We start from the raw sequence: 25,759 nt of genomic DNA, 5'->3' as shown, positions 1-25,759 counted from the left end.
ACCACTACAAATGAGCAATATTTTGCACTATTACACAATTTAATAAATCAGAAACTGATGACGTAGTGCTTTATTTTACTTCTTTATCTCCAAAAATGCTTTGCTCTGATTAGGGGGTACTTGAATTTAAAAAAAATTCACAGGGGGTACATCACTGAAAAAAGGTTGGGAACCACTGCTCTAAGGCAGTGTTTTTCAACCACTGTGCGGTGAGATACAGTCTGGTGTGCCGTGGGAGATTATCTAATTTTACCTATTTGGGTTAAAAATATTTTTTGCAAACCAATAATTATAATCTGCAAATAACGTGTTGTTATTGAGTGTCTGTGCTATCTGGAGATCGGCAGACTTACCACGTAATACTCTTCCATATCAGTAGGTGGCAGCAGGTAGCTAATTCCTTTGTAGATGTCGGAAACAGAGGGAGGCAGTGTGCAGGTAAAAAGGTATCTAATGCTTAAATCAAAAATAAACAAAAGGTGAGTGCCCCTAAGAAAAGGCATTGAAGCTTAGGGAAGGCTATGCAGAATGAAACTAAAACTGAACTGGCTACAAAGTAAACAAAAACAGAATGCTGGACGACAGCAAAGACTTACTGTGGAGCAAAGACGGCGTCCACAAAGTACATCCGAACATGACATGACAATCAACAATGTCCCCACAAAGAAGGATAAAAACAACTGAAATATTCTTGATTGCTAAAACAAAGTAAGTGTGGGGAATAGCGGTCAAGTAAGACATGAAACTGCTACAGGAAAATACCAAATAAAAAGAAAAAGCCACTAAAATAGAAGCGCAAGATAAGAACTAAAACACTACACACAGGAAAATAGCAAAAAAAAGTCCAAATAAGTCAGGGTGTGATGTGACAGGTGGTGACAGTACACCTACTTTGAGACAAGAGCTATAATGATGCATGCTTGGTTATGCTTTAAAGTCATATCCAAAAATTGCGACAACGACTTTTTACTGTCAACTGAGTTTCATTTTTTAATGATTTCTGCTGCTGGTGTGCCTCTGGATTTTTTGAATGCAAAAAATGTGCCTTGGCTCAAAAAAGGTTGAAAAACACTGGTCTAAGGTACAGCCCCACGTGCTCCTCTATTTATTTGGGAGGTCCCTAGTTAACATCACTGAGGCTGCAAGCAGCCCCCAGTAGACACAATACATGATTATTCACAATGGAAATGTGCTGACACTCGTGATTTCGCCCCGTCTCTGTTTTATCTGTGTCGAGGTACTCGATGTCCGTCCTTGTTTTATCTGCGTCGAGGTACTCTATGTCGGTCCTTGGCTGTCAGCAGGCGGGGTCTGGAACCAAACTGCTGACAAGAGAAAACTGGCAAAGCAAGACCACAAGTTGTGCCTTTGCACAGATAGAAAAGTACAACTTCAGCACAATTGATAATAACCATAGCAACGGCCTTTAAGCATAAGAGTTGTGTGATAACTTATACGTAATTATTCTAACTACTACCGTGTGTCCCCCGCAGGAAAGTCAACTCCTTCTTGAACAAGATGAACCCCACCGAGGCGGAGATGGCCGCCTACATCAGCACCATGTGCGACAGACTGTGGCCGCAGAACCCGCCGCCGGCTGCTCCGCCCCCCCGCTCGCCGGAGGAGAAGGAGAAGACGAGGGAGCGAGCGCACCACCTCATCAGCGCTCGCTGTAGGCCACTTTCTTGCCACGACAACACCCGTGTCTGCTGACCATGTCCTCTCTCTCCCCCCCCCGCAGACTCCCACTACCTGGTCCTCAAGAAGAACGACATGGAAGTCGTCTTCAACCTCTTCCAGGACGCCCAGAAAAACAAAGCGCTGGTTTATGTAAGTTGTCCTGAAGACTCATTGGTATACCAGTACTAGTTTAATACCGCCATACTAATGAATCATATTCGGTACTATACCACCTCTTAAAAAGTACCGGTCCCCCCTTGTTTTTTAACACGCTGATGTCATGACATTGCTGGTTATACGAGTAGAGGAGCATGTTCGGCAGCACACACACACACACAGAGTACTTACAAGCAGACAGTGTGTAGACAGAAAAGGGAGAACGGACGCATTTTGGTGTAAAAAGTAAAGATAAAGGTAAAGTTATAACACTGAAACACCCTCAGGAAGAGGTGCTTTAAGACATGGCTGGCTAGGTAGCGGCTAACGTCCATCCACAGTGTTTTAGCTACTTCTAAATCACTAAACCTGGTCTCCATGGCGATGAATAAAGTGAGTTTTTTACATGTACCATTATCACTGGAGGACGAGGAATAGCTAAACATGCTTCACTACACACCGTAGGAGGATACAATAGCTCACCGGCGTCACAATGTAAACAAACGCCATGGGTGGATCTACACCTGACATCCACTGTAATGATACCAAGTACAAGAGCGTATCTAGTCGATTTTTATTTATTTATACTATGTTTATAAAGTCAGGAAATACGTCCCTGGACACATGAGGACTTTGAATATGACCAATGTATGATCCTGTAACTACTTGGTATCGCATCGATACCTAAATGTGTGGTATCATCCAAAACTACTGTAAAGTATCAAAGAAGAGAAGAATTATTACATTTTAACAGAAGTGTAGCTAGAACATGTTAAAAGAGAAAGTAAGCAGATATTAACAGTAAATGAACAAGTAGATTAATAATCCATTTTTACAGTTTGTCCTTAATAATGTGTACAAAATAATAGGTAGATAAATGACACAATATGTTACTGCGTACGTCAGCAGACTAATTAGGAGTCTTTGTTTGTTTACTTACTACTAAAAGACAAGTTGTCTAGTATGTTCACTACTTTATTTAAGGACTAAATTACAATAATAAACATATGTTTCATGTACCCTAAAGTTTTTTGTTCAAATAAAGCCAATAATGCCATTTTTTGTGGTCCCCTTTATTTAGGAAAGTATCGAAATACATTTTGGTACCGCTACCAAAATATTGGTATCAGGACAACACTACACTGAATACATAAGTGTTTTATTATCGCAAGATGACGAGAAATGAATTCCACAAAGTAGGAATTTTTTTAATTAAGTATAAAATATTTTAGCTGTAGCATAAAAACTGTTTAATAAATTTTTTTTCTTGTCTTGTCCTATCCAGTCATTCAAACAAATCATATAGTTGATGTAGATGATCTATATCTGCTGTACACATTGACTTTACTTAAGAGAAGTGTTGGATACTTATCTTGTTGCCTTATTTGTATTTGACTTTATTACATGGATGTATATTATTATTTGACTTTATTACATGGATTTATATTATTATTTGACTTTATTACATGGATTTATATTATTATTTGACTTCATTACATGGATTTATATTATTATTTGACTTTATTACATGGATTTATATTATTATTTGACTTCATTACATGGATTTATATTATTATTTGACTTTATTACATGGATTTATATTATTTGACTTTATTACATGGATTTATATTATTATTTGACTTCATTACATGGATTTATATTATTATTTGACTTTATTACATGGATTTATATTATTATTTGACTTCATTACATGGATGTATATTATTTGACTTTATTACATGGATTTGTATTATTTGACTTTATTACATGGATTTGTATTATTTGACTTTATTACATGGATTTATATTATTATTTGACTTTATTACATGGATTTATATTATTATTTGACTTTATTACATGGATGTATATTATTATTTGACTTTATTACATGGATTTATATTATTATTTGACTTTATTACATGGATTTATATTATTATTTGACTTCATTACATGGATGTATATTATTTGACTTTATTACATGGATTTGTATTATTATTTGACTTTATTACATGGATTTATATTATTTGACTTCATTACATGGATTTATATTATTATTTGACTTTATTACATGGATTTATATTATTATTTGACTTTATTACATGGATTTATATTATTATTTGACTTTATTACATGGATTTATATTATTTGACCTTATTACATGGATTTATATTTTTTGACCTTATTACATGGATTTATATTATTATTTGACTTTATTACATGGATTTATACTATTATTTGACTATTACATGGATTTATATTATTGTTTGACTTCATTACATGGATTTATATTATTATTTGACTTTATTACATGGATTTATATTATTATTTGACTTTATTACATGGATTTATATTATTATTTGACTTCATTACATGGATTTGTTTTATTTGACTTTATTACATGGATTTATATTATTATTTGACTTCATTACATGGATGTATATTATTTGACTTTATTACATGGATTTGTATTATTTGACTTTATTACATGGATTTATATTATTATTTGACTTTATTACATGGATTTGTATTATTTGACTTTATTACATGGATTTATATTATTATTTGACTTTATTACATGGATTTATATTATTATTTGACTTTATTACATGGATGTATATTATTATTTGACTTTATTACATGGATTTATATTATTATTTGACTTTATTACATGGATTTATATTATTTGACTTCATTACATGGATGTATATTATTTGACTTTATTACATGGATTTGTATTATTTGACTTTATTACATGGATTTATATTATTATTTGACTTTATTACATGGATTTATATTATTTGACTTCATTACATGGATGTATATTATTTGACTTTATTACATGGATTTGTATTATTTGACTTTATTACATGGATTTATATTATTATTTGACTTTATTACATGGATTTATATTATTATTTGACTTTATTACATGGATGTATCTTATTATTTGACTCTATTACATGGATTTATATTATTATTTGACTTTATTACATGGATTTATATTATTTGACTTCATTACATGGATTTATATTATTATTTGACTTTATTACATGGATGTATATTATTATTTGACTTTATTACATGGATTTATATTATTATTTGACTTTATTACATGGATTTATATTATTTGACCTTATTACCTGGATTTATATTATTATTTGACTTTATTACCTGGATTTATATTATTTGACTTCATTACATGGATTTATATTATTATTTGACTTTATTACATGGATTTATATTATTGGACTTTATTACATGGATTTATATTATTTGACCTTATTACATGGATTTATATTTTTTGACTTTATTACATGGGTTTATATTATTTGACCTTATTACATGGATTTATATTATTATTTGACTTTATTACATGGATTTATACTATTATTTGACTATTACATGGATTTATATTATTGTTTGACTTCATTACATGGATTTATATTATTATTTGACTTTATTACATGGATTTATATTATTATTTGACTGTATTACATGGATTTATATTATTTGACTTTATTACATGGATTTATATTATTTGACCTTATTACATGGATTTATATTTTTTGACTTTATAACATGGATTTATATTATTATTTGACCTTATTACATGGATTTATATTATTATTTGACTTTATTACATGGATTTATACTATTATTTGACTATTACATGGATTTATATTATTATTTGACTTTATTACATGGATTTATATTATTATTTCACTTTATTACATGGATTTATATTATTATTTCACTTTATTACATGGATTTATATTATTATTTTTTGACTTTATTACATGGATTTATATTATTATTTGACCTTATTACATGGATTTATATTATTATTTGACTTTATTACATGGATTTATATTATTATTTGACTTTATTACATGGATTTATACTATTATATGACTATTACATGGATTTATATTATTATTTGACTTTATTACATGGATTTATATTATTATTTGACTTTATTACATGGATTTATATTATTATTTTACTTTATTACATGGATTTATACTATTATATGACTATTACATGGATTTATATTATTATTTGACTTTATTACATGGATTTGTATTATTTGACTTTATTACATGGATTTATATTATTATTTGACTTTATTACATGGATTTGTATTATTTGACTTTATTACATGGATTTATATTATTATTTGACTTTATTACATGGATTTATATTATTATTTGACTTTATTACATGGATGTATATTATTATTTGACTTTATTACATGGATTTATATTATTATTTGACTTTATTACATGGATTTATATTATTTGACTTCATTACATGGATGTATATTATTTGACTTTATTACATGGATTTGTATTATTTGACTTTATTACATGGATTTATATTATTATTTGACTTTATTACATGGATTTATATTATTTGACTTCATTACATGGATGTATATTATTTGACTTTATTACATGGATTTGTATTATTTGACTTTATTACATGGATTTATATTATTATTTGACTTTATTACATGGATTTATATTATTATTTGACTTTATTACATGGATGTATCTTATTATTTGACTCTATTACATGGATTTATATTATTATTTGACTTTATTACATGGATTTATATTATTTGACTTCATTACATGGATTTATATTATTATTTGACTTTATTACATGGATGTATATTATTATTTGACTTTATTACATGGATTTATATTATTATTTGACTTTATTACATGGATTTATATTATTTGACCTTATTACCTGGATTTATATTATTATTTGACTTTATTACCTGGATTTATATTATTTGACTTCATTACATGGATTTATATTATTATTTGACTTTATTACATGGATTTATATTATTGGACTTTATTACATGGATTTATATTATTTGACCTTATTACATGGATTTATATTTTTTGACTTTATTACATGGGTTTATATTATTTGACCTTATTACATGGATTTATATTATTATTTGACTTTATTACATGGATTTATACTATTATTTGACTATTACATGGATTTATATTATTGTTTGACTTCATTACATGGATTTATATTATTATTTGACTTTATTACATGGATTTATATTATTATTTGACTGTATTACATGGATTTATATTATTTGACTTTATTACATGGATTTATATTATTTGACCTTATTACATGGATTTATATTTTTTGACTTTATAACATGGATTTATATTATTATTTGACCTTATTACATGGATTTATATTATTATTTGACTTTATTACATGGATTTATACTATTATTTGACTATTACATGGATTTATATTATTATTTGACTTTATTACATGGATTTATATTATTATTTCACTTTATTACATGGATTTATATTATTATTTCACTTTATTACATGGATTTATATTATTATTTTTTGACTTTATTACATGGATTTATATTATTATTTGACCTTATTACATGGATTTATATTATTATTTGACTTTATTACATGGATTTATATTATTATTTGACTTTATTACATGGATTTATACTATTATATGACTATTACATGGATTTATATTATTATTTGACTTTATTACATGGATTTATATTATTATTTGACTTTATTACATGGATTTATATTATTATTTTACTTTATTACATGGATTTATACTATTATATGACTATTACATGGATTTATATTATTATTTGACTTTATTACATGGATTTATATTATTATTTGACTTTATTACATGGATTTATATTATTATTTTACTTTATTACATGGATTTATGTTATTATTTCACTTTATTACATGGATTTATATTATTATTTTTTGACTTTATTACATGGAGGGGGAAATTGCGGGGATTACGATGACGACGACAACAACAACAAGCAGACAAGTAGTTAGTGAAGTAAATATTAATAACATAGAAATGACAATGAGCATTATTACACTACAAATGGATCAATACAAATACAAATAGCAATAACACTATTGATAATGAATAATAAAAATGATTACTTCTATTATCAACAATACAATTGTTTACTAGATCTTAAATACAATGTTTAACATTGAGAGCCCTTTAGACACTCAAATAAAACCTTTTTAGTCACCTTTATGCTCTTTAAATCCAAAATAAACCTTAGCCAATCAGTGACCACGATACTGAACTGTGCTCTGATTGGTTTACTCTCCTCTGGTGCCTCGTTTTACTGTAGTACTGATATTTTCAGTTTGTTCATTTAGCCTTATTTATTTTCTAAAATGACTACTTTAAGATAAAAAAAAATTGTGGAAAATGTTCAAAGTTATCCTGAATTATACTAAGCGGGCCACTCTGAGCGGTTTGGTGTCCTAGTGCAGTGTTTCTTCGGAGGACACGCTCAGTCCTGGACTTGCATTGCAGTACGTCACGTTCTGTGATATTTAAATGTTTCATTCATGTTTGGTGTAGCTTACCATGGAATGAAAGGGAAGACAAATATAAACATGAACAAGGGGTAGATAAAAAAATTTTTTTGAGTATTTTCGCCACATTTTCTATCACTTTTACTTTTCTGTCATAGCAATAATTCTTTTTTTAAACAACGCACTTACTGTAAATGATATGTAAAACTCGACTTTTAAATGATCAGTTTTGTCAATGTGTTTGTGTATAAAGTAGTAAAAAAAAAAGATTGATTTATTGGCCATTTAAGGTACATTGTTCAGGTTTTTGTACGGTTTCAAAATAAATACTGTATTCTTTGTCATCTTTTATAAGCTCTTGTTATTCAAATAAAGATGACAGTATGCTACTCAGTTGTAATACACTTTTCCACCACTTGTGGCAGTAATCGACGTCCCACTGGGTTGTGAGTTTTTCCTTGCCCTTATGTGGGCTCCGAACCGAGGATGTCGTTGTGGCTTGTGCAGCCCTTTGAGACACTTGTGATTTAGGGCTATATAGATAAACATTGATTGATTGATTGATAATGACTATCTCAAACAAACCAAAGAAGTCTGGACCTAAAGTCATAAAAGCGCAAAAATTATGACTAAAGCAGTGAAGCTGTATTTTCATTTTGACAGTTTATTTAAACAACATTATTATTTATTATCATTCAATTAAAATGCATTTATTTTAGCACTGATTTCTTAAAATCTTAGTATTTATCTTTGTAATCAGTCTGGCCTAAGCCTGGATAATAATCCTTGTGATTGCTTTCTTATCATTTACTAACTAAATACTGTAAGTCAGATATAAATATTGAGCAGGTTTAAAGTCAAGACAAAGATAACTCATTCAGTGTTGATATTTAAGTGGGCCCCTGGCCTTTCTGTAGTGAAACAATTGGGCCCCGGTGTCAAAAAGGTGAAGAACCCCGCCCTCGTGGCCAATACTATATTTTAGTCTGTTTTATTTAGTCTTTTTTTATGCTTCAAAAAGCTTAATGTAAGATAAAAAATGGTGGAATATGCTTTAAAAAAAAAAAAAAAAAATCAACCCCCCAAAAAGTGATGTGTTGGAGCGCGATGTGGCGAGGGAGAAAATGAAATTATGCACGAGCGGGGCCTGCAAAAAACTAAAGTGTGCATTTATCAAAATTATATTTCAATGACCTCAAAGTGTAAATTGTAGTTTTTTTATTTCCCTTTTCAGATGCTTGTGTCCTTCCTCTCGCAGCAGTTCTTCCCGCAGGACCATTCCCTCAATGTGAGCAGCTCCGTCCTGCAGAACGTCACCAACCTCATGGCCTGACCTGTGAATGTACTTTTACTTCTTTTAAAGACTCTACTTGTACGTATTCGACACCTTAAATATGTCAACAATGAAACCCGTGCCAGTCATCACATGATCAAGTGTCATGTGACTTTCTCTGCTGGATTCATGTTGTGACTCCAGCCAGATTTCTATTATTTCACCTTTGTTTGAATGATGTCACTTTGAGCACGTCAGTGTCCTGATTGACAGCACTTATTGATCTCCTGATCACTAATCACTTCAAACATGGAAACTTTAAAATTGTCAACTGTGAAATATGAATATTTTCTATGTAGTTTTAATAAAAGATATTGACACTTTCACTTGGCTTTTATTTGAGTTGATGCTGGAGTGTCGGATGATTGACAACCTGCTGACACCTGCACTCGTCGACATGCACTTGGCAACAAACTGGCTTGTTCTTCTTCAAAATATTTCAAACAAAGAATTGTAATACTTTCATATTCCACGTATTCCTCATAAAACATGTTTGGCACGAGGACATTTTATTTTTATTTGTTTTTAGCACCACCTATAGACTTTACTATTAACTTTTTAATTCTTAGCACCTCTGACCATCCCACTTACACATCTGATGCAACTTTGACTGTCAATACTGTCCCACTTACACATCTGATGCAACTTTGACTGTCAATACTGTCCCACTTACACATCTGATGTAACTTTGACTGTCAATACTGTCCCACTTACACATCTGATGCAACTTTGACAGTCAATACCGTCCCACTTACACATCTGATGCAACTTTGACTGTCAATACTGTCCCACTTACACATCTGATGCAACTTTGACTGTCAATACTGTCCCAATTACACATCTGATGCAACTTTGACTGTCAATACTGTCCCACTTACACATCTGATGCAACTTTGACTGTCAATACCGTCCCACTTACACATCTGATGCAACTTTGACTGTCAATACTGTCCCACTTACACATCTGATGCAACTTTGACTGTCAATACTGTCCCACTTACACATCTGATGCAACTTTGACTGTCAATACTGTCCCACTTACACATCTGATGCAACTTTGACTGTCAATACTGTCCCACTTACACATCTGATGCAACTTTGACAGTCAATACCGTCCCACTTACACATCTGATGCAACTTTGACTGTCAATACTGTCCCAATTACACATCTGATGTAACTTTGACTGTCAATACTGTCCCACTTACACATCTGATGCAACTTTGACTGTCAATACCGTCCCACTTACACATCTGATGCAACTTTGACTGTCAATACTGTCCCACTTACACATCTGATGTAACTTTGACTGTCAATACTGTCCCACTTACACATCTGATGCAACTTTGACAGTCAATACCGTCCCACTTACACATCTGATGCAACTTTGACTGTCAATACTGTCCCACTTACACATCTGATGCAACTTTGACTGTCAATACTGTCCCAATTACACATCTGATGCAACTTTGACTGTCAATACTGTCCGACTTACACATCTGATGCAACTTTGACAGTCAATACCGTCCCACTTACACATCTGATGCAACTTTGACTGTCAATACTGTCCCACTTACACATCTGATGCAACTTTGACTGTCAATACTGTCCCAATTACACATCTGATGCAACTTTGACTGTCAATACTGTCCCACTTACACATCTGATGCAACTTTGACTGTCAATACTGTCCCAATTACACATCTGATGCAACTTTGACTGTCAATACTGTCCCACTTACACATCTGATGCAACTTTGACTGTCAATACTGTCCCACTTACACATCTGATGTAACTTTGACTGTCAATACTGTCCCACTTACACATCTGATGCAACTTTGACTGTCAATACTGTCCCACTTACACATCTGATGCAACTTTGACAGTCAATACTGTCCCACTTACACATGTGATGAAGCTCAGAACAGTCAGGGCTTGTCCCCCCACCCGAAGGCGGAGGGAAGCTACCCTCTGGTCTACTGGGTTAAAGTCCAACATGCAGGCTTTGAGCCAGGGGCCAACAAGAATTGCCACCCCAGCCCGTCGCCTCTCACTGCTGGCAACACCAGAGTGGAAGAGAGTCCAGCCCCTCTCGAGAGAACTGGTTCCAGAGCCCTTGCTGTGCGTCGAAGTGAGTCCGACTATATCTAGCCGGAACTTCTCCACCTCACACACTAGCTCAGGCTCCTTCCCCCCCAGCGGGGTAACGTTCCACGTCCCAAAAGAGCTCGCTTCTGTAGCCGAGGATCGGACCGCCAAGTGCCCTGCCTTCAGATGCCGCCCAGCTCACATTGCACTCGACCTCTATGGCCAGTCATATGAGTGGCTGAGTGGTTAGTGTCCGCTCTGAGACTGAGTTCAAACCCCGGCGAGTCATACCAAAGACTATAAAAATGGGACCCATTACCTCCCTGCTTGGCACTCAGCATCAAGGGTTGGAATTGGGGGTTAAATCACCAAAAAAAAAAATTATCGGGCGCGGCCACCACTGCTGCTCACTGCTCCCCTCACCTCCCCGGGGGTAAACAAGGGGATGGGTCAAATGCAGAGGACAAATTTCACCACACCTAGTGTGTGTGTGACTATCATCGGTACTTTAACTTAACTTAGATGTGTAAGTGGGACAGTATTGACAGTCAAAGTTGCATCAGATGTGTAAGTGGGAAAGTATTGACAGTCAAAGTTTAATCAGATGTGTAAGTGGGACAGTATTGACAGTCAAAGTTTAATCAGATGTGTAAGTGGGACAGTATTGACAGTCAAAGTTTAATCAGATGTGTAAGTGGGACAGTATTGACAGTCAAAGTTTAATCAGATGTGTAAGTGGGACAGTATTGACAGTCAAAGTTGCATCAGATGTGTAAGTGGGACAGTATTGACAGTCAAAGTTTAATCAGATGTGTAAGTGGGACAGTATTGACAGTCAAAGTTTAATCAGATGTGTAAGTGGGACAGTATTGACAGTCAAAGTTGCATCAGATGTGTAAGTGGGACAGTATTGACAGTCAAAGTTGCATCAGATGTGTAAGTGGGACAGTATTGACAGTCAAAGTTTCCTCAGATGTGTAAGTGGGACAGTATTGACAGTCAAAGTTGATGTGAGAGATGACACCAGATGTGTCAGGACAGTATTGACAGTCAAAGTTTAATCAGATGTGTAATTGGGACAGTATTGACAGTCAAAGTTGCATCAGATGTGTAAGTGGGACAGTATTGACAGTCAAAGTTGCATCAGATGTGTAAGTGGGACAGTATTGACAGTCAAAGTTGCATCAGATGTGTAAGTGGGACAGTATTGACAGTCAAAGTTTCCTCAGATGTGTAAGTGGGACAGTATTGACAGTCAAAGTTGATGTGAGAGATGACACCAGATGTGTCAGGACAGTATTGACAGTCAAAGTTGCATCAGATGTGAGATGATATCAGGTGTGTAAGTGGGACAGTATTGACAGTCAACGTTGCATCACATGTGTAAGTGGGGCAGTATTGACCATCAAAGTTGCATCAGATGTGAGAGATGACATCAGATGTGTAAGTGGGACGATATTGACAGTCAAAGTTGCATCAGATGTGAAATGGGATAGTATTGACAGTCAAAGTTGCATTCGATGTCAGAGCTGACATATGTGTAAGTGGGACAGTATTGACAGTCAAAGTTGCATCAGATGTGTAAGTGGGACAGTATTGACAGTCAAAGTTGCATCAGATGTGTAAGTGGGACAGTATTGACCATCAAAGTTGCATCAGATGTGAGAGATGACATCAGATGTGTAAGTGGGACGATATTGACAGTCAAAGTTGCATCAGATGTGAAATGGGATAGTATTGACAGTCAAAGTTGCATTCAATGTCAGAGCTGACATATGTGTAAGTGGGACAGTATTGACAGTCAAAGTTGCATCAGATGTGTAAGTGGGACAGTATTGACAGTCAAAGTTGCATCAGATGTGTAAGTGGGACAGTATTGACAGTCAAAGTTGCATCAGATGTGTAAGTGGGACAGTACTGACCGTCAAAGTTGCATCAGATGTGAGAGATGATATCAGATGTGTAAGTGGGGCAGCGTTGACAGTCAAAGTTGCATCAGATGTGTAAGTGGGGCAGTATTGACAGTCAAAGTTGCATCAGATGTGTAAGTGGGACAGTATTGACAGTCTAAGTTGCATCAGGTGTGAGAGATGACATCAGATGTGTAAGTGGGACAGTATTGACAGTCAAAGTTCCCTCAGATGTGTAAGTGGGACAGTACTGACCGTCAAAGTTGCATCAGATGTGTAAGTGGGACAGTACTGACCGTCAAAGTTGCATCAGATGTGAGAGATGACATCAGATGTGTAAGTGGGACAGTATTGACAGTCAAAGTTGCATCAGATGTGTAAGTGGGACAGTATTGACAGTCAAAGTTGCATCAGATGTGTAAGTGGGACAGTATTGACAGTCAAAGTTGCATCAGATGTGAGAGATGACATCAGATGTGTAAGTGGGACAGTATTGACAGTCAAAGTTGCATCAGATGTGTAAGTGGGACAGTATTGACAGTCAAAGTTGCATCAGATGTGTAAGTGGGACAGTATTGACAGTCAAAGTTGCATCAGATGTGTAAGTGGGACGGTATTGACAGTCAAAGTTGCATCAGATGTGTAAGTGGGACAGTATTGACAGTCAAAGTTGCATCAGATGTGTAAGTGGGACAGTATTGACAGTCAAAGTTGCATCAGATGTGTAAGTGGGACAGTATTGACAGTCAAAGTTGCATCAGATGTGTAAGTGGGACAGTATTGACAGTCAAAGTTGCATCAGATGTGTAAGTGGGACAGTATTGACAGTCAAAGTTGCATCAGATGTGTAAGTGGGACGGTATTGACAGTCAAAGTTGCATCAGATGTGTAAGTGGGACAGTATTGACAGTCAAAGTTCCCTCAGATGTGTAAGTGGGACAGTATTGACAGTCAAAGTTGCATCAGATGTGAGAGATGACATCAGATGTGTAAGTGGGACAGTATTGACAGTCAAAGTTGCATCAGATGTGAGAGATGACATCAGATGTGTAAGTGGGACAGTATTGACAGTCAAAGTTGCATCAGATGTGTAAGTGGGACAGTATTGACAGTCAAAGTTGCATCAGATGTGTAAGTGGGACAGTATTGACAGTCAAAGTTGCATCAGATGTGTAAGTGGGACAGTATTGACTGTCAAAGTTGCATCAGATGTGTAAGTGGGACAGTATTGACAGTCAAAGTTGCATCAGATGTGTAAGTGGGACAGTATTGACTGTCAAAGTTGCATCAGATGTGTAAGTGGGACAGTATTGACTGTCAAAGTTGCATCAGATGTGTAAGTGGGACAGTATTGACAGTCAAAGTTGCATCAGATGTGTAAGTGGGACAGTATTGACAGTCAAAGTTGCATCAGATGTGTAAGTGGGACAGTATTGACAGTCAAAGTTGCATCAGATGTGTAAGTGGGACAGTATTGACTGTCAAAGTTGCATCAGATGTGTAAGTGGGACAGTATTGACAGTCAAAGTTGCATCAGATGTGTAAGTGGGACAGTATTGACTGTCAAAGTTGCATCAGATGTGTAAGTGGGACAGTATTGACAGTCAAAGTTGCATCAGATGTGTAAGTGGGACAGTATTGACAGTCAAAGTTGCATCAGATGTGTAAGTGGGGCAGTATTGACAGTCAAAGTTGCATCAGATGTGTAAGTGGGACAGTATTGACGGTCAAAGTTCCCTCAGATGTGTAAGTGGGACAGTATTGACTGTCAAAGTTGCATCAGATGTGTAAGTGGGACAGTATTGACGGTCAAAGTTGCATCAGATGTGTAAGTGGGACAGTATTGACATTCAAAGTTGCATCAGATGTGTAAGTGGGACAGTATTGACAGTCAAAGTTGCATCAGATGTGTAAGTGGGACAGTATTGACAGTCAAAGTTGCATCAGATGTGTAAGTGGGACAGTATTGACAGTCAAAGTTGCATCAGATGTGTAAGTGGGACAGTATTGACAGTCAAAGTTGCATCAGATGTGTAAGTGGGACAGTATTGACAGTCAAAGTTGCATCAGATGTGTAAGTGGGACAGTATTGACAGTCAAAGTTGCATCAGATGTGTAAGTGGGACAGTATTGACAGTCAAAGTTGCATCAGATGTGTAAGTGGGACAGTATTGACAGTCAAAGTTGCATCAGATGTGTAAGTGGGACAGTATTGACAGTCAAAGTTGCATCAGATGTGTAAGTGGGACAGTACTGACCGTCAAAGTGGCATCAGATGTGAGAGATGATATCAGATGTGTAAGTGGGGCAGCGTTGACAGTCAAAGTTGCATCAGATGTGTAAGTGGGGCAGTATTGACAGTCAAAGTTGCATCAGATGTGTAAGTGGGACAGTATTGACAGTCTAAGTTGCATCAGGTGTGAGAGATGACATCAGATGTGTAAGTGGGACAGTATTGACAGTCAAAGTTCCCTCAGATGTGTAAGTGGGACAGTACTGACCGTCAAAGTTGCATCAGATGTGTAAGTGGGACAGTATTGACCATCAAAGTTGCATCAGATGTGAGAGATGACATCAGATGTGTAAGTGGGACGATATTGACAGTCAAAGTTGCATCAGATGTGAAATGGGATAGTATTGACAGTCAAAGTTGCATTCAATGTCAGAGCTGACATATGTGTAAGTGGGACAGTATTGACAGTCAAAGTTGCATCAGATGTGTAAGTGGGACAGTATTGACAGTCAAAGTTGCATCAGATGTGTAAGTGGGACAGTATTGACAGTCAAAGTTGCATCAGATGTGTAAGTGGGACAGTACTGACCGTCAAAGTTGCATCAGATGTGAGAGATGATATCAGATGTGTAAGTGGGGCAGCGTTGACAGTCAAAGTTGCATCAGATGTGTAAGTGGGGCAGTATTGACAGTCAAAGTTGCATCAGATGTGTAAGTGGGACAGTATTGACAGTCTAAGTTGCATCAGGTGTGAGAGATGACATCAGATGTGTAAGTGGGACAGTATTGACAGTCAAAGTTCCCTCAGATGTGTAAGTGGGACAGTACTGACCGTCAAAGTTGCATCAGATGTGTAAGTGGGACAGTACTGACCGTCAAAGTTGCATCAGATGTGAGAGATGACATCAGATGTGTAAGTGGGACAGTACTGACCGTCAAAGTTGCATCAGATGTGAGAGATGACATCAGATGTGTAAGTGGGACAGTATTGACAGTCAAAGTTGCATCAGATGTGTAAGTGGGACAGTATTGACAGTCAAAGTTGCATCAGATGTGAGAGATGACATCAGATGTGTAAGTGGGACAGTATTGACAGTCAAAGTTGCATCAGATGTGTAAGTGGGACAGTATTGACAGTCAAAGTTGCATCAGATGTGTAAGTGGGACAGTATTGACAGTCAAAGTTGCATCAGATGTGTAAGTGGGACGGTATTGACAGTCAAAGTTGCATCAGATGTGTAAGTGGGACAGTATTGACAGTCAAAGTTGCATCAGATGTGTAAGTGGGACAGTATTGACAGTCAAAGTTGCATCAGATGTGTAAGTGGGACAGTATTGACAGTCAAAGTTGCATCAGATGTGTAAGTGGGACAGTATTGACAGTCAAAGTTGCATCAGATGTGTAAGTGGGACAGTATTGACAGTCAAAGTTGCATCAGATGTGTAAGTGGGACGGTATTGACAGTCAAAGTTGCATCAGATGTGTAAGTGGGACAGTATTGACAGTCAAAGTTCCCTCAGATGTGTAAGTGGGACAGTATTGACAGTCAAAGTTGCATCAGATGTGAGAGATGACATCAGATGTGTAAGTGGGACAGTATTGACAGTCAAAGTTGCATCAGATGTGAGAGATGACATCAGATGTGTAAGTGGGACAGTATTGACAGTCAAAGTTGCATCAGATGTGTAAGTGGGACAGTATTGACAGTCAAAGTTGCATCAGATGTGTAAGTGGGACAGTATTGACAGTCAAAGTTGCATCAGATGTGTAAGTGGGACAGTATTGACTGTCAAAGTTGCATCAGATGTGTAAGTGGGACAGTATTGACAGTCAAAGTTGCATCAGATGTGTAAGTGGGACAGTATTGACTGTCAAAGTTGCATCAGATGTGTAAGTGGGACAGTATTGACTGTCAAAGTTGCATCAGATGTGTAAGTGGGACAGTATTGACAGTCAAAGTTGCATCAGATGTGTAAGTGGGACAGTATTGACAGTCAAAGTTGCATCAGATGTGTAAGTGGGACAGTATTGACAGTCAAAGTTGCATCAGATGTGTAAGTGGGACAGTATTGACTGTCAAAGTTGCATCAGATGTGTAAGTGGGACAGTATTGACAGTCAAAGTTGCATCAGATGTGTAAGTGGGACAGTATTGACTGTCAAAGTTGCATCAGATGTGTAAGTGGGACAGTATTGACAGTCAAAGTTGCATCAGATGTGTAAGTGGGACAGTATTGACAGTCAAAGTTGCATCAGATGTGTAAGTGGGGCAGTATTGACAGTCAAAGTTGCATCAGATGTGTAAGTGGGACAGTATTGACAGTCAAAGTTCCCTCAGATGTGTAAGTGGGACAGTATTGACTGTCAAAGTTGCATCAGATGTGTAAGTGGGACAGTATTGACGGTCAAAGTTGCATCAGATGTGTAAGTGGGACAGTATTGACATTCAAAGTTGCATCAGATGTGTAAGTGGGACAGTATTGACAGTCAAAGTTGCATCAGATGTGTAAGTGGGACAGTATTGACAGTCAAAGTTGCATCAGATGTGTAAGTGGGACAGTATTGACAGTCAAAGTTGCATCAGATGTGTAAGTGGGACAGTATTGACAGTCAAAGTTGCATCAGATGTGTAAGTGGGACAGTATTGACAGTCAAAGTTGCATCAGATGTGTAAGTGGGACAGTATTGACAGTCAAAGTTGCATCAGATGTGTAAGTGGGACAGTATTGACAGTCAAAGTTGCATCAGATGTGTAAGTGGGACAGTATTGACAGTCAAAGTTGCATCAGATGTGTAAGTGGGACAGTATTGACAGTCAAAGTTGCATCAGATGTGTAAGTGGGACAGTACTGACCGTCAAAGTTGCATCAGATGTGAGAGATGATATCAGATGTGTAAGTGGGGCAGCGTTGACAGTCAAAGTTGCATCAGATGTGTAAGTGGGGCAGTATTGACAGTCAAAGTTGCATCAGATGTGTAAGTGGGGCAGTATTGACAGTCAAAGTTCCCTCAGATGTGTAAGTGGGACAGTACTGACCGTCAAAGTTGCATCAGATGTGTAAGTGGGACAGTACTGACCGTCAAAGTTGCATCAGATGTGAGAGATGACATCAGATGTGTAAGTGGGACGATATTGACAGTCAAAGTTGCATCAGATGTGAAATGGGATAGTATTGACAGTCAAAGTTGCATTCGATGTCAGAGCTGACATATGTGTAAGTGGGACAGTATTGACAGTCAAAGTTGCATCAGATGTGTAAGTGGGACAGTATTGACCATCAAAGTTGCATCAGATGTGAGAGATGACATCAGATGTGTAAGTGGGACGATATTGACAGTCAAAGTTGCATCAGATGTGAAATGGGATAGTATTGACAGTCAAAGTTGCATTCAATGTCAGAGCTGACATATGTGTAAGTGGGACAGTATTGACAGTCAAAGTTGCATCAGATGTGTAAGTGGGACAGTATTGACAGTCAAAGTTGCATCAGATGTGTAAGTGGGACAGTATTGACAGTCAAAGTTGCATCAGATGTGTAAGTGGGACAGTATTGACAGTCAAAGTTGCATCAGATGTGTAAGTGGGACAGTATTGACAGTCAAAGTTGCATCAGATGTGTAAGTGGGACGGTATTGACAGTCAAAGTTGCATCAGATGTGTAAGTGGGACAGTATTGACAGTCAAAGTTCCCTCAGATGTGTAAGTGGGACAGTATTGACAGTCAAAGTTGCATCAGATGTGTAAGTGGGACAGTACTGACCGTCAAAGTTGCATCAGATGTGAGAGATGATATCAGATGTGTAAGTGGGGCAGCGTTGACAGTCAAAGTTGCATCAGATGTGTAAGTGGGGCAGTATTGACAGTCAAAGTTGCATCAGATGTGTAAGTGGGACAGTATTGACAGTCTAAGTTGCATCAGGTGTGAGAGATGACATCAGATGTGTAAGTGGGACAGTATTGACAGTCAAAGTTCCCTCAGATGTGTAAGTGGGACAGTACTGACCGTCAAAGTTGCATCAGATGTGTAAGTGGGACAGTACTGACCGTCAAAGTTGCATCAGATGTGAGAGATGACATCAGATGTGTAAGTGGGACAGTATTGACAGTCAAAGTTGCATCAGATGTGTAAGTGGGACAGTATTGACAGTCAAAGTTGCATCAGATGTGTAAGTGGGACAGTATTGACAGTCAAAGTTGCATCAGATGTGAGAGATGACATCAGATGTGTAAGTGGGACAGTATTGACAGTCAAAGTTGCATCAGATGTGTAAGTGGGACAGTATTGACAGTCAAAGTTGCATCAGATGTGTAAGTGGGACAGTATTGACAGTCAAAGTTGCATCAGATGTGTAAGTGGGACGGTATTGACAGTCAAAGTTGCATCAGATGTGTAAGTGGGACAGTATTGACAGTCAAAGTTGCATCAGATGTGTAAGTGGGACAGTATTGACAGTCAAAGTTGCATCAGATGTGTAAGTGGGACAGTATTGACAGTCAAAGTTGCATCAGATGTGTAAGTGGGACAGTATTGACAGTCAAAGTTGCATCAGATGTGTAAGTGGGACAGTATTGACAGTCAAAGTTGCATCAGATGTGTAAGTGGGACGGTATTGACAGTCAAAGTTGCATCAGATGTGTAAGTGGGACAGTATTGACAGTCAAAGTTCCCTCAGATGTGTAAGTGGGACAGTATTGACAGTCAAAGTTGCATCAGATGTGAGAGATGACATCAGATGTGTAAGTGGGACAGTATTGACAGTCAAAGTTGCATCAGATGTGTAAGTGGGACAGTATTGACAGTCAAAGTTGCATCAGATGTGTAAGTGGGACAGTATTGACAGTCAAAGTTGCATCAGATGTGTAAGTGGGACAGTATTGACTGTCAAAGTTGCATCAGATGTGTAAGTGGGACAGTATTGACAGTCAAAGTTGCATCAGATGTGTAAGTGGGACAGTATTGACTGTCAAAGTTGCATCAGATGTGTAAGTGGGACAGTATTGACTGTCAAAGTTGCATCAGATGTGTAAGTGGGACAGTATTGACAGTCAAAGTTGCATCAGATGTGTAAGTGGGACAGTATTGACAGTCAAAGTTGCATCAGATGTGTAAGTGGGACAGTATTGACAGTCAAAGTTGCATCAGATGTGTAAGTGGGACAGTATTGACTGTCAAAGTTGCATCAGATGTGTAAGTGGGACAGTATTGACTGTCAAAGTTGCATCAGATGTGTAAGTGGGACAGTATTGACAGTCAAAGTTGCATCAGATGTGTAAGTGGGACAGTATTGACAGTCAAAGTTGCATCAGATGTGTAAGTGGGACAGTATTGACAGTCAAAGTTGCATCAGATGTGTAAGTGGGGCAGTATTGACAGTCAAAGTTGCATCAGATGTGTAAGTGGGACAGTATTGACAGTCAAAGTTCCCTCAGATGTGTAAGTGGGACAGTATTGACTGTCAAAGTTGCATCAGATGTGTAAGTGGGACAGTATTGACGGTCAAAGTTGCATCAGATGTGTAAGTGGGACAGTATTGACATTCAAAGTTGCATCAGATGTGTAAGTGGGACAGTATTGACAGTCAAAGTTGCATCAGATGTGTAAGTGGGACAGTATTGACAGTCAAAGTTGCATCAGATGTGTAAGTGGGACAGTATTGACAGTCAAAGTTGCATCAGATGTGTAAGTGGGACAGTATTGACAGTCAAAGTTGCATCAGATGTGTAAGTGGGACAGTATTGACAGTCAAAGTTGCATCAGATGTGTAAGTGGGACAGTATTGACAGTCAAAGTTGCATCAGATGTGTAAGTGGGACAGTATTGACAGTCAAAGTTGCATCAGATGTGTAAGTGGGACAGTATTGACAGTCAAAGTTGCATCAGATGTGTAAGTGGGACAGTATTGACTGTCAAAGTTGCATCAGATGTGTAAGTGGGACAGTATTGACTGTCAAAGTTGCATCAGATGTGTAAGTGGGACAGTATTGACTGTCAAAGTTGCATCAGATGTGTAAGTGGGACAGTATTGACAGTCAAAGTTGCATCAGATGTGTAAGTGGGACAGTATTGACAGTCAAAGTTGCATCAGATGTGTAAGTGGGACAGTATTGACAGTCAAAGTTGCATCAGATGTGTAAGTGGGACAGTATTGACTGTCAAAGTTGCATCAGATGTGTAAGTGGGACAGTATTGACTGTCAAAGTTGCATCAGATGTGTAAGTGGGACAGTATTGACAGTCAAAGTTGCATCAGATGTGTAAGTGGGACAGTATTGACAGTCAAAGTTGCATCAGATGTGTAAGTGGGACAGTATTGACAGTCAAAGTTGCATCAGATGTGTAAGTGGGGCAGTATTGACAGTCAAAGTTGCATCAGATGTGTAAGTGGGACAGTATTGACAGTCAAAGTTCCCTCAGATGTGTAAGTGGGACAGTATTGACTGTCAAAGTTGCATCAGATGTGTAAGTGGGACAGTATTGACGGTCAAAGTTGCATCAGATGTGTAAGTGGGACAGTATTGACATTCAAAGTTGCATCAGATGTGTAAGTGGGACAGTATTGACAGTCAAAGTGGCATCAGATGTGTAAGTGGGACAGTATTGACAGTCAAAGTTGCATCAGATGTGTAAGTGGGACAGTATTGACAGTCAAAGTTGCATCAGATGTGTAAGTGGGACAGTATTGACAGTCAAAGTTGCATCAGATGTGTAAGTGGGACAGTATTGACAGTCAAAGTTGCATCAGATGTGTAAGTGGGACAGTATTGACAGTCAAAGTTGCATCAGATGTGTAAGTGGGACAGTATTGACAGTCAAAGTTGCATCAGATGTGTAAGTGGGACAGTATTGACAGTCAAAGTTGCATCAGATGTGTAAGTGGGACAGTATTGACAGTCAAAGTTGCATCAGATGTGTAAGTGGGACAGTATTGACTGTCAAAGTTGCATCAGATGTGTAAGTGGGACAGTATTGACTGTCAAAGTTGCATCAGATGTGTAAGTGGGACAGTATTGACTGTCAAAGTTGCATGTAAGTGGGACAGTCAGAGTTGCTCCAATTAAAGGTTCCATATAAACTGTCTTCATGTCACAATCATGGTTTATGAAGAATACATGGAATATAAATATATAATATAATAAATATATAAATATATATTCAAACTTTTGGTGTTAAAGCTTCTGAACAACAACCTGTGGGGTCATTTTTGACTAAGGTCATGTTGTCACACTTCTTGCGCGATGATAGTCGGCCATTTTGGTTTGCAGGTCATTTGAGATGTTTTCTGCATAAACACAAGTGATCAAAATAAGAGGATCCAAAAAAAATCACATTCATTCCAGTAAAATTGTGGATCTTTTTATCTGTAGACTAGATTTGATAATACAAGGGGAAACACTTTGAACCACAAATGACTTTTACACACCCCTATACTGGGAAGAATCGTGGACCCCTTTTTGACATCTCCCGAGGGACATTTTTGAGCATTTTTTATACCCACGGGAAGGCAAAAGATGGTAAGAACAAGTACATAGAGCAAAAACAAGCATTCATAATAAATGAACCAAGCATGAGCTTTTCTCAGTTTGTCCCACATTCCTCTCAGGACGCAAAAACTGTTTGAATACGTAGTCTGGAGTCTGGGAACTGCCAGAATTCCCCAAACCGGTGCAGATTTTTTAATTATGGAACTATACCAGAATTAATTGCAGGATTATTCAGGCCCGGGTCACTGCAACAGGATTATTAAAAAGCCCGCCATTGTTCATGTTTTATTAGGTTTTTTTTGCCTCCATGGGGCCCAAGCAGCATCAGAATAGCACAATGCTGCTCCTTGCATAATCATGTTTGCATCTTGAGGCCTTGATTTGTTTACATGCGCAGCTGATTAACATATTAACATGCAGGTGGTGACAATGTACGCCTGGAAACCACTGTGGGTTTAGTTTGGTCCTTTCAATCATTATCCACATGAGGAAATCTACTTCTGGCATAAATTAGATCCTGCAGGCAATAAAGAAGGATATAGGCTGATTACGTGATGTCCGAAATACACGAGAAGGCACGCTAAAGTAATATATTATGATAAATCTCTGGGGAAAGGTCACCATATAGGGGATTTCTAATGATATGCCTACTCCCTCATAAGAGTGACCGTAAGGATTTTCACATACCTACACAGTGGCTGAGTGGTTAGTGTCCGCTCTGAGACTGAGTTCAAACCCCGGCCGAGTCATACCAAAGACTATAAAAATGGGACCCATTACCTCCCTGCTTGGCACTCAGCATCAAGGGTTGGAATTGGGGGTTAAATCACCAAAAAAATGATTCCCGGGCGTGGCCACCGCTGCTGCTCACTGCTCCCCTCACCTCCCAGGGGGTGAGGGTTGATGGGTCAAATGCAGAGGATAATATCACCACACCTAGTGTGTGTGTGACAATCATTGCTACTTTAACTTGACTTGAAGTGAAATGCTGACAGAATGTAGTGTGAATGTAAGAATAGTTTGAAAGTTGGAATGGTTTGAATGTTGAATAGTCTGAATTTCCAGGAAAACCGGAATTTGGTTTGGAACTTGGGAAAGTGTTAGTTTGAATGTCCAGGATGAGTGGAATGTGTTGATGTTGGAATGGTTTGAATAGGTTGAAAAATGTGGGAATTGTGCAACTTGGAAAAATGTCCCATTCATTTCAACGGGAACTTCCTGGAAATTTGGGGATTTGGGGAAAAGCTGGATTTAAAAAAAACGATTAATAGCATGAATGTCCTGAATGAGCAGAATTGGTTGGTGTTGGAATTGTTTAAATCGGTCAAGAGATGTTGAAGTAGTAACAGTTTTTGAATTGAGAAATTGTATTATGGAATTCCTGGAATTTCGGGAAAACCGGGAATGTTTCTAGTTCCTAAACCAACTTGGTGTTTTGTCCTGACTAAGAAAAATGTTGTGACGGTGGAACAGTTGAAATGGGATAAAAAAAAGGAAAAGGAGTAGTCAAATGAAAAAGGTTGGAAATAGGGTGAGAAAAAAAACAGGACTTCCTGGAAATTTGTTGAACGTATATAAATGGTAGTTTGAATGTCTAGGCTGAGTTGAAGGTGGAATGGTTTGAATGGGTTGAAAAATGTGGAAATGGTGGAAGTTTGAAAAATGGACAATTCATTTTGAATGAAAATGGAAAAAAAAAAAAAGAATTATGGGAAATCCGGGAAATTTTTTTTTAGAATTGTTTAAGTAGAGCACACAATTCCCAAACAGGCTGAATATTTTGAAGTTGGAACGGTTTGAATCAGGTGAAAAATGTGGGAATTGTGGAACTTTGAAGAATGTCCCAATTTTGAGAAAAGCGGGAAATGTTTTAAAAAAAACTTGAATGTTGTGAATGAGTTAAAATGGTTGGGGTTAGAATTTTTCAAATCGGTCTAGAAATGTTGAAGTAGCAACATGTTGAATTGAGAAATGGTACTACGGAATTCCTGGAATTTCGGGAAAACCGGGAATTTTTCCAGTTCAAAAACAACTTAGTTTTTTGTCCTCATTAAGAGGAATGTTTTGACGGTGGGACGGTTGAAGTGGGTTGAAAAATGTGGGAGAAGTGTTCGCCAGAAAAAAGGGTGGAAATATGGCTTTGGAAAAACAGGAATTCTGGAAAATCCTGGCATTTTTTAAAACTTGGAAAAAGGGTAGTTTGAATTTCCAGAATGGTGAAATGTGTTGAAGGTGGAATGGTTTGAATAGGTTGAAAAAGGTGGAAATGGTGGAAGTTTGAAAAATGGACAATTAATTTTAAATGGGGAAAAAGGAAAAAAAAAAAAGAATTATGGGAAATCCGGGAATTTATTTAAGAATTGTTGAAGTAGAGAAAACAATTCCAAAACAGGCTGAATATTTTGAAGTTGGAACGGTTTGAATCAGATGAAAAATGTGGGAGTTCTGGAACTAATTGCTTTGTAGATGTCGGAAACAGCGGGAGGCAGTGTGCAG

The 25,759-nt window shown here is 36.9% G+C and overlaps 1 protein-coding gene across 3 annotated transcripts in view; it reads left to right on the top strand.

The window, feature by feature from the left end:
* si:rp71-46j2.7 (uncharacterized) overlaps nt 1-9,878 on the top strand; it is a 122,470-nt gene extending 112,592 nt beyond the window's left edge. For 2 of the 3 annotated variants that reach the window (XM_062044271.1, XM_062044272.1), the window contains 3 exons: nt 1,494-1,672; nt 1,742-1,830; nt 9,454-9,878. In XM_062044271.1, coding sequence (XP_061900255.1) covers nt 1,494-1,672; nt 1,742-1,830; nt 9,454-9,552 — 367 coding nt within the window. In that variant the 3' untranslated portion in view covers nt 9,553-9,878. Of the gene's footprint in view, nt 1-1,493; nt 1,673-1,741; nt 1,831-9,453 lie in introns of those variants that run through there. The other variant, XM_062044273.1, reaches the window with a different exon arrangement.
* Nucleotides 9,879-25,759: the final 15,881 nt, after the last annotated feature.

The sequence above is a fragment of the Entelurus aequoreus genome, linkage group LG04 (assembly GCF_033978785.1).
Source record: "Entelurus aequoreus isolate RoL-2023_Sb linkage group LG04, RoL_Eaeq_v1.1, whole genome shotgun sequence".
Taxonomy (NCBI): domain Eukaryota; kingdom Metazoa; phylum Chordata; class Actinopteri; order Syngnathiformes; family Syngnathidae; genus Entelurus; species Entelurus aequoreus.
The sequence above is the reverse complement of the archived record's forward strand: the minus strand, read 5'-3'. Positions and strand labels throughout refer to the sequence as shown.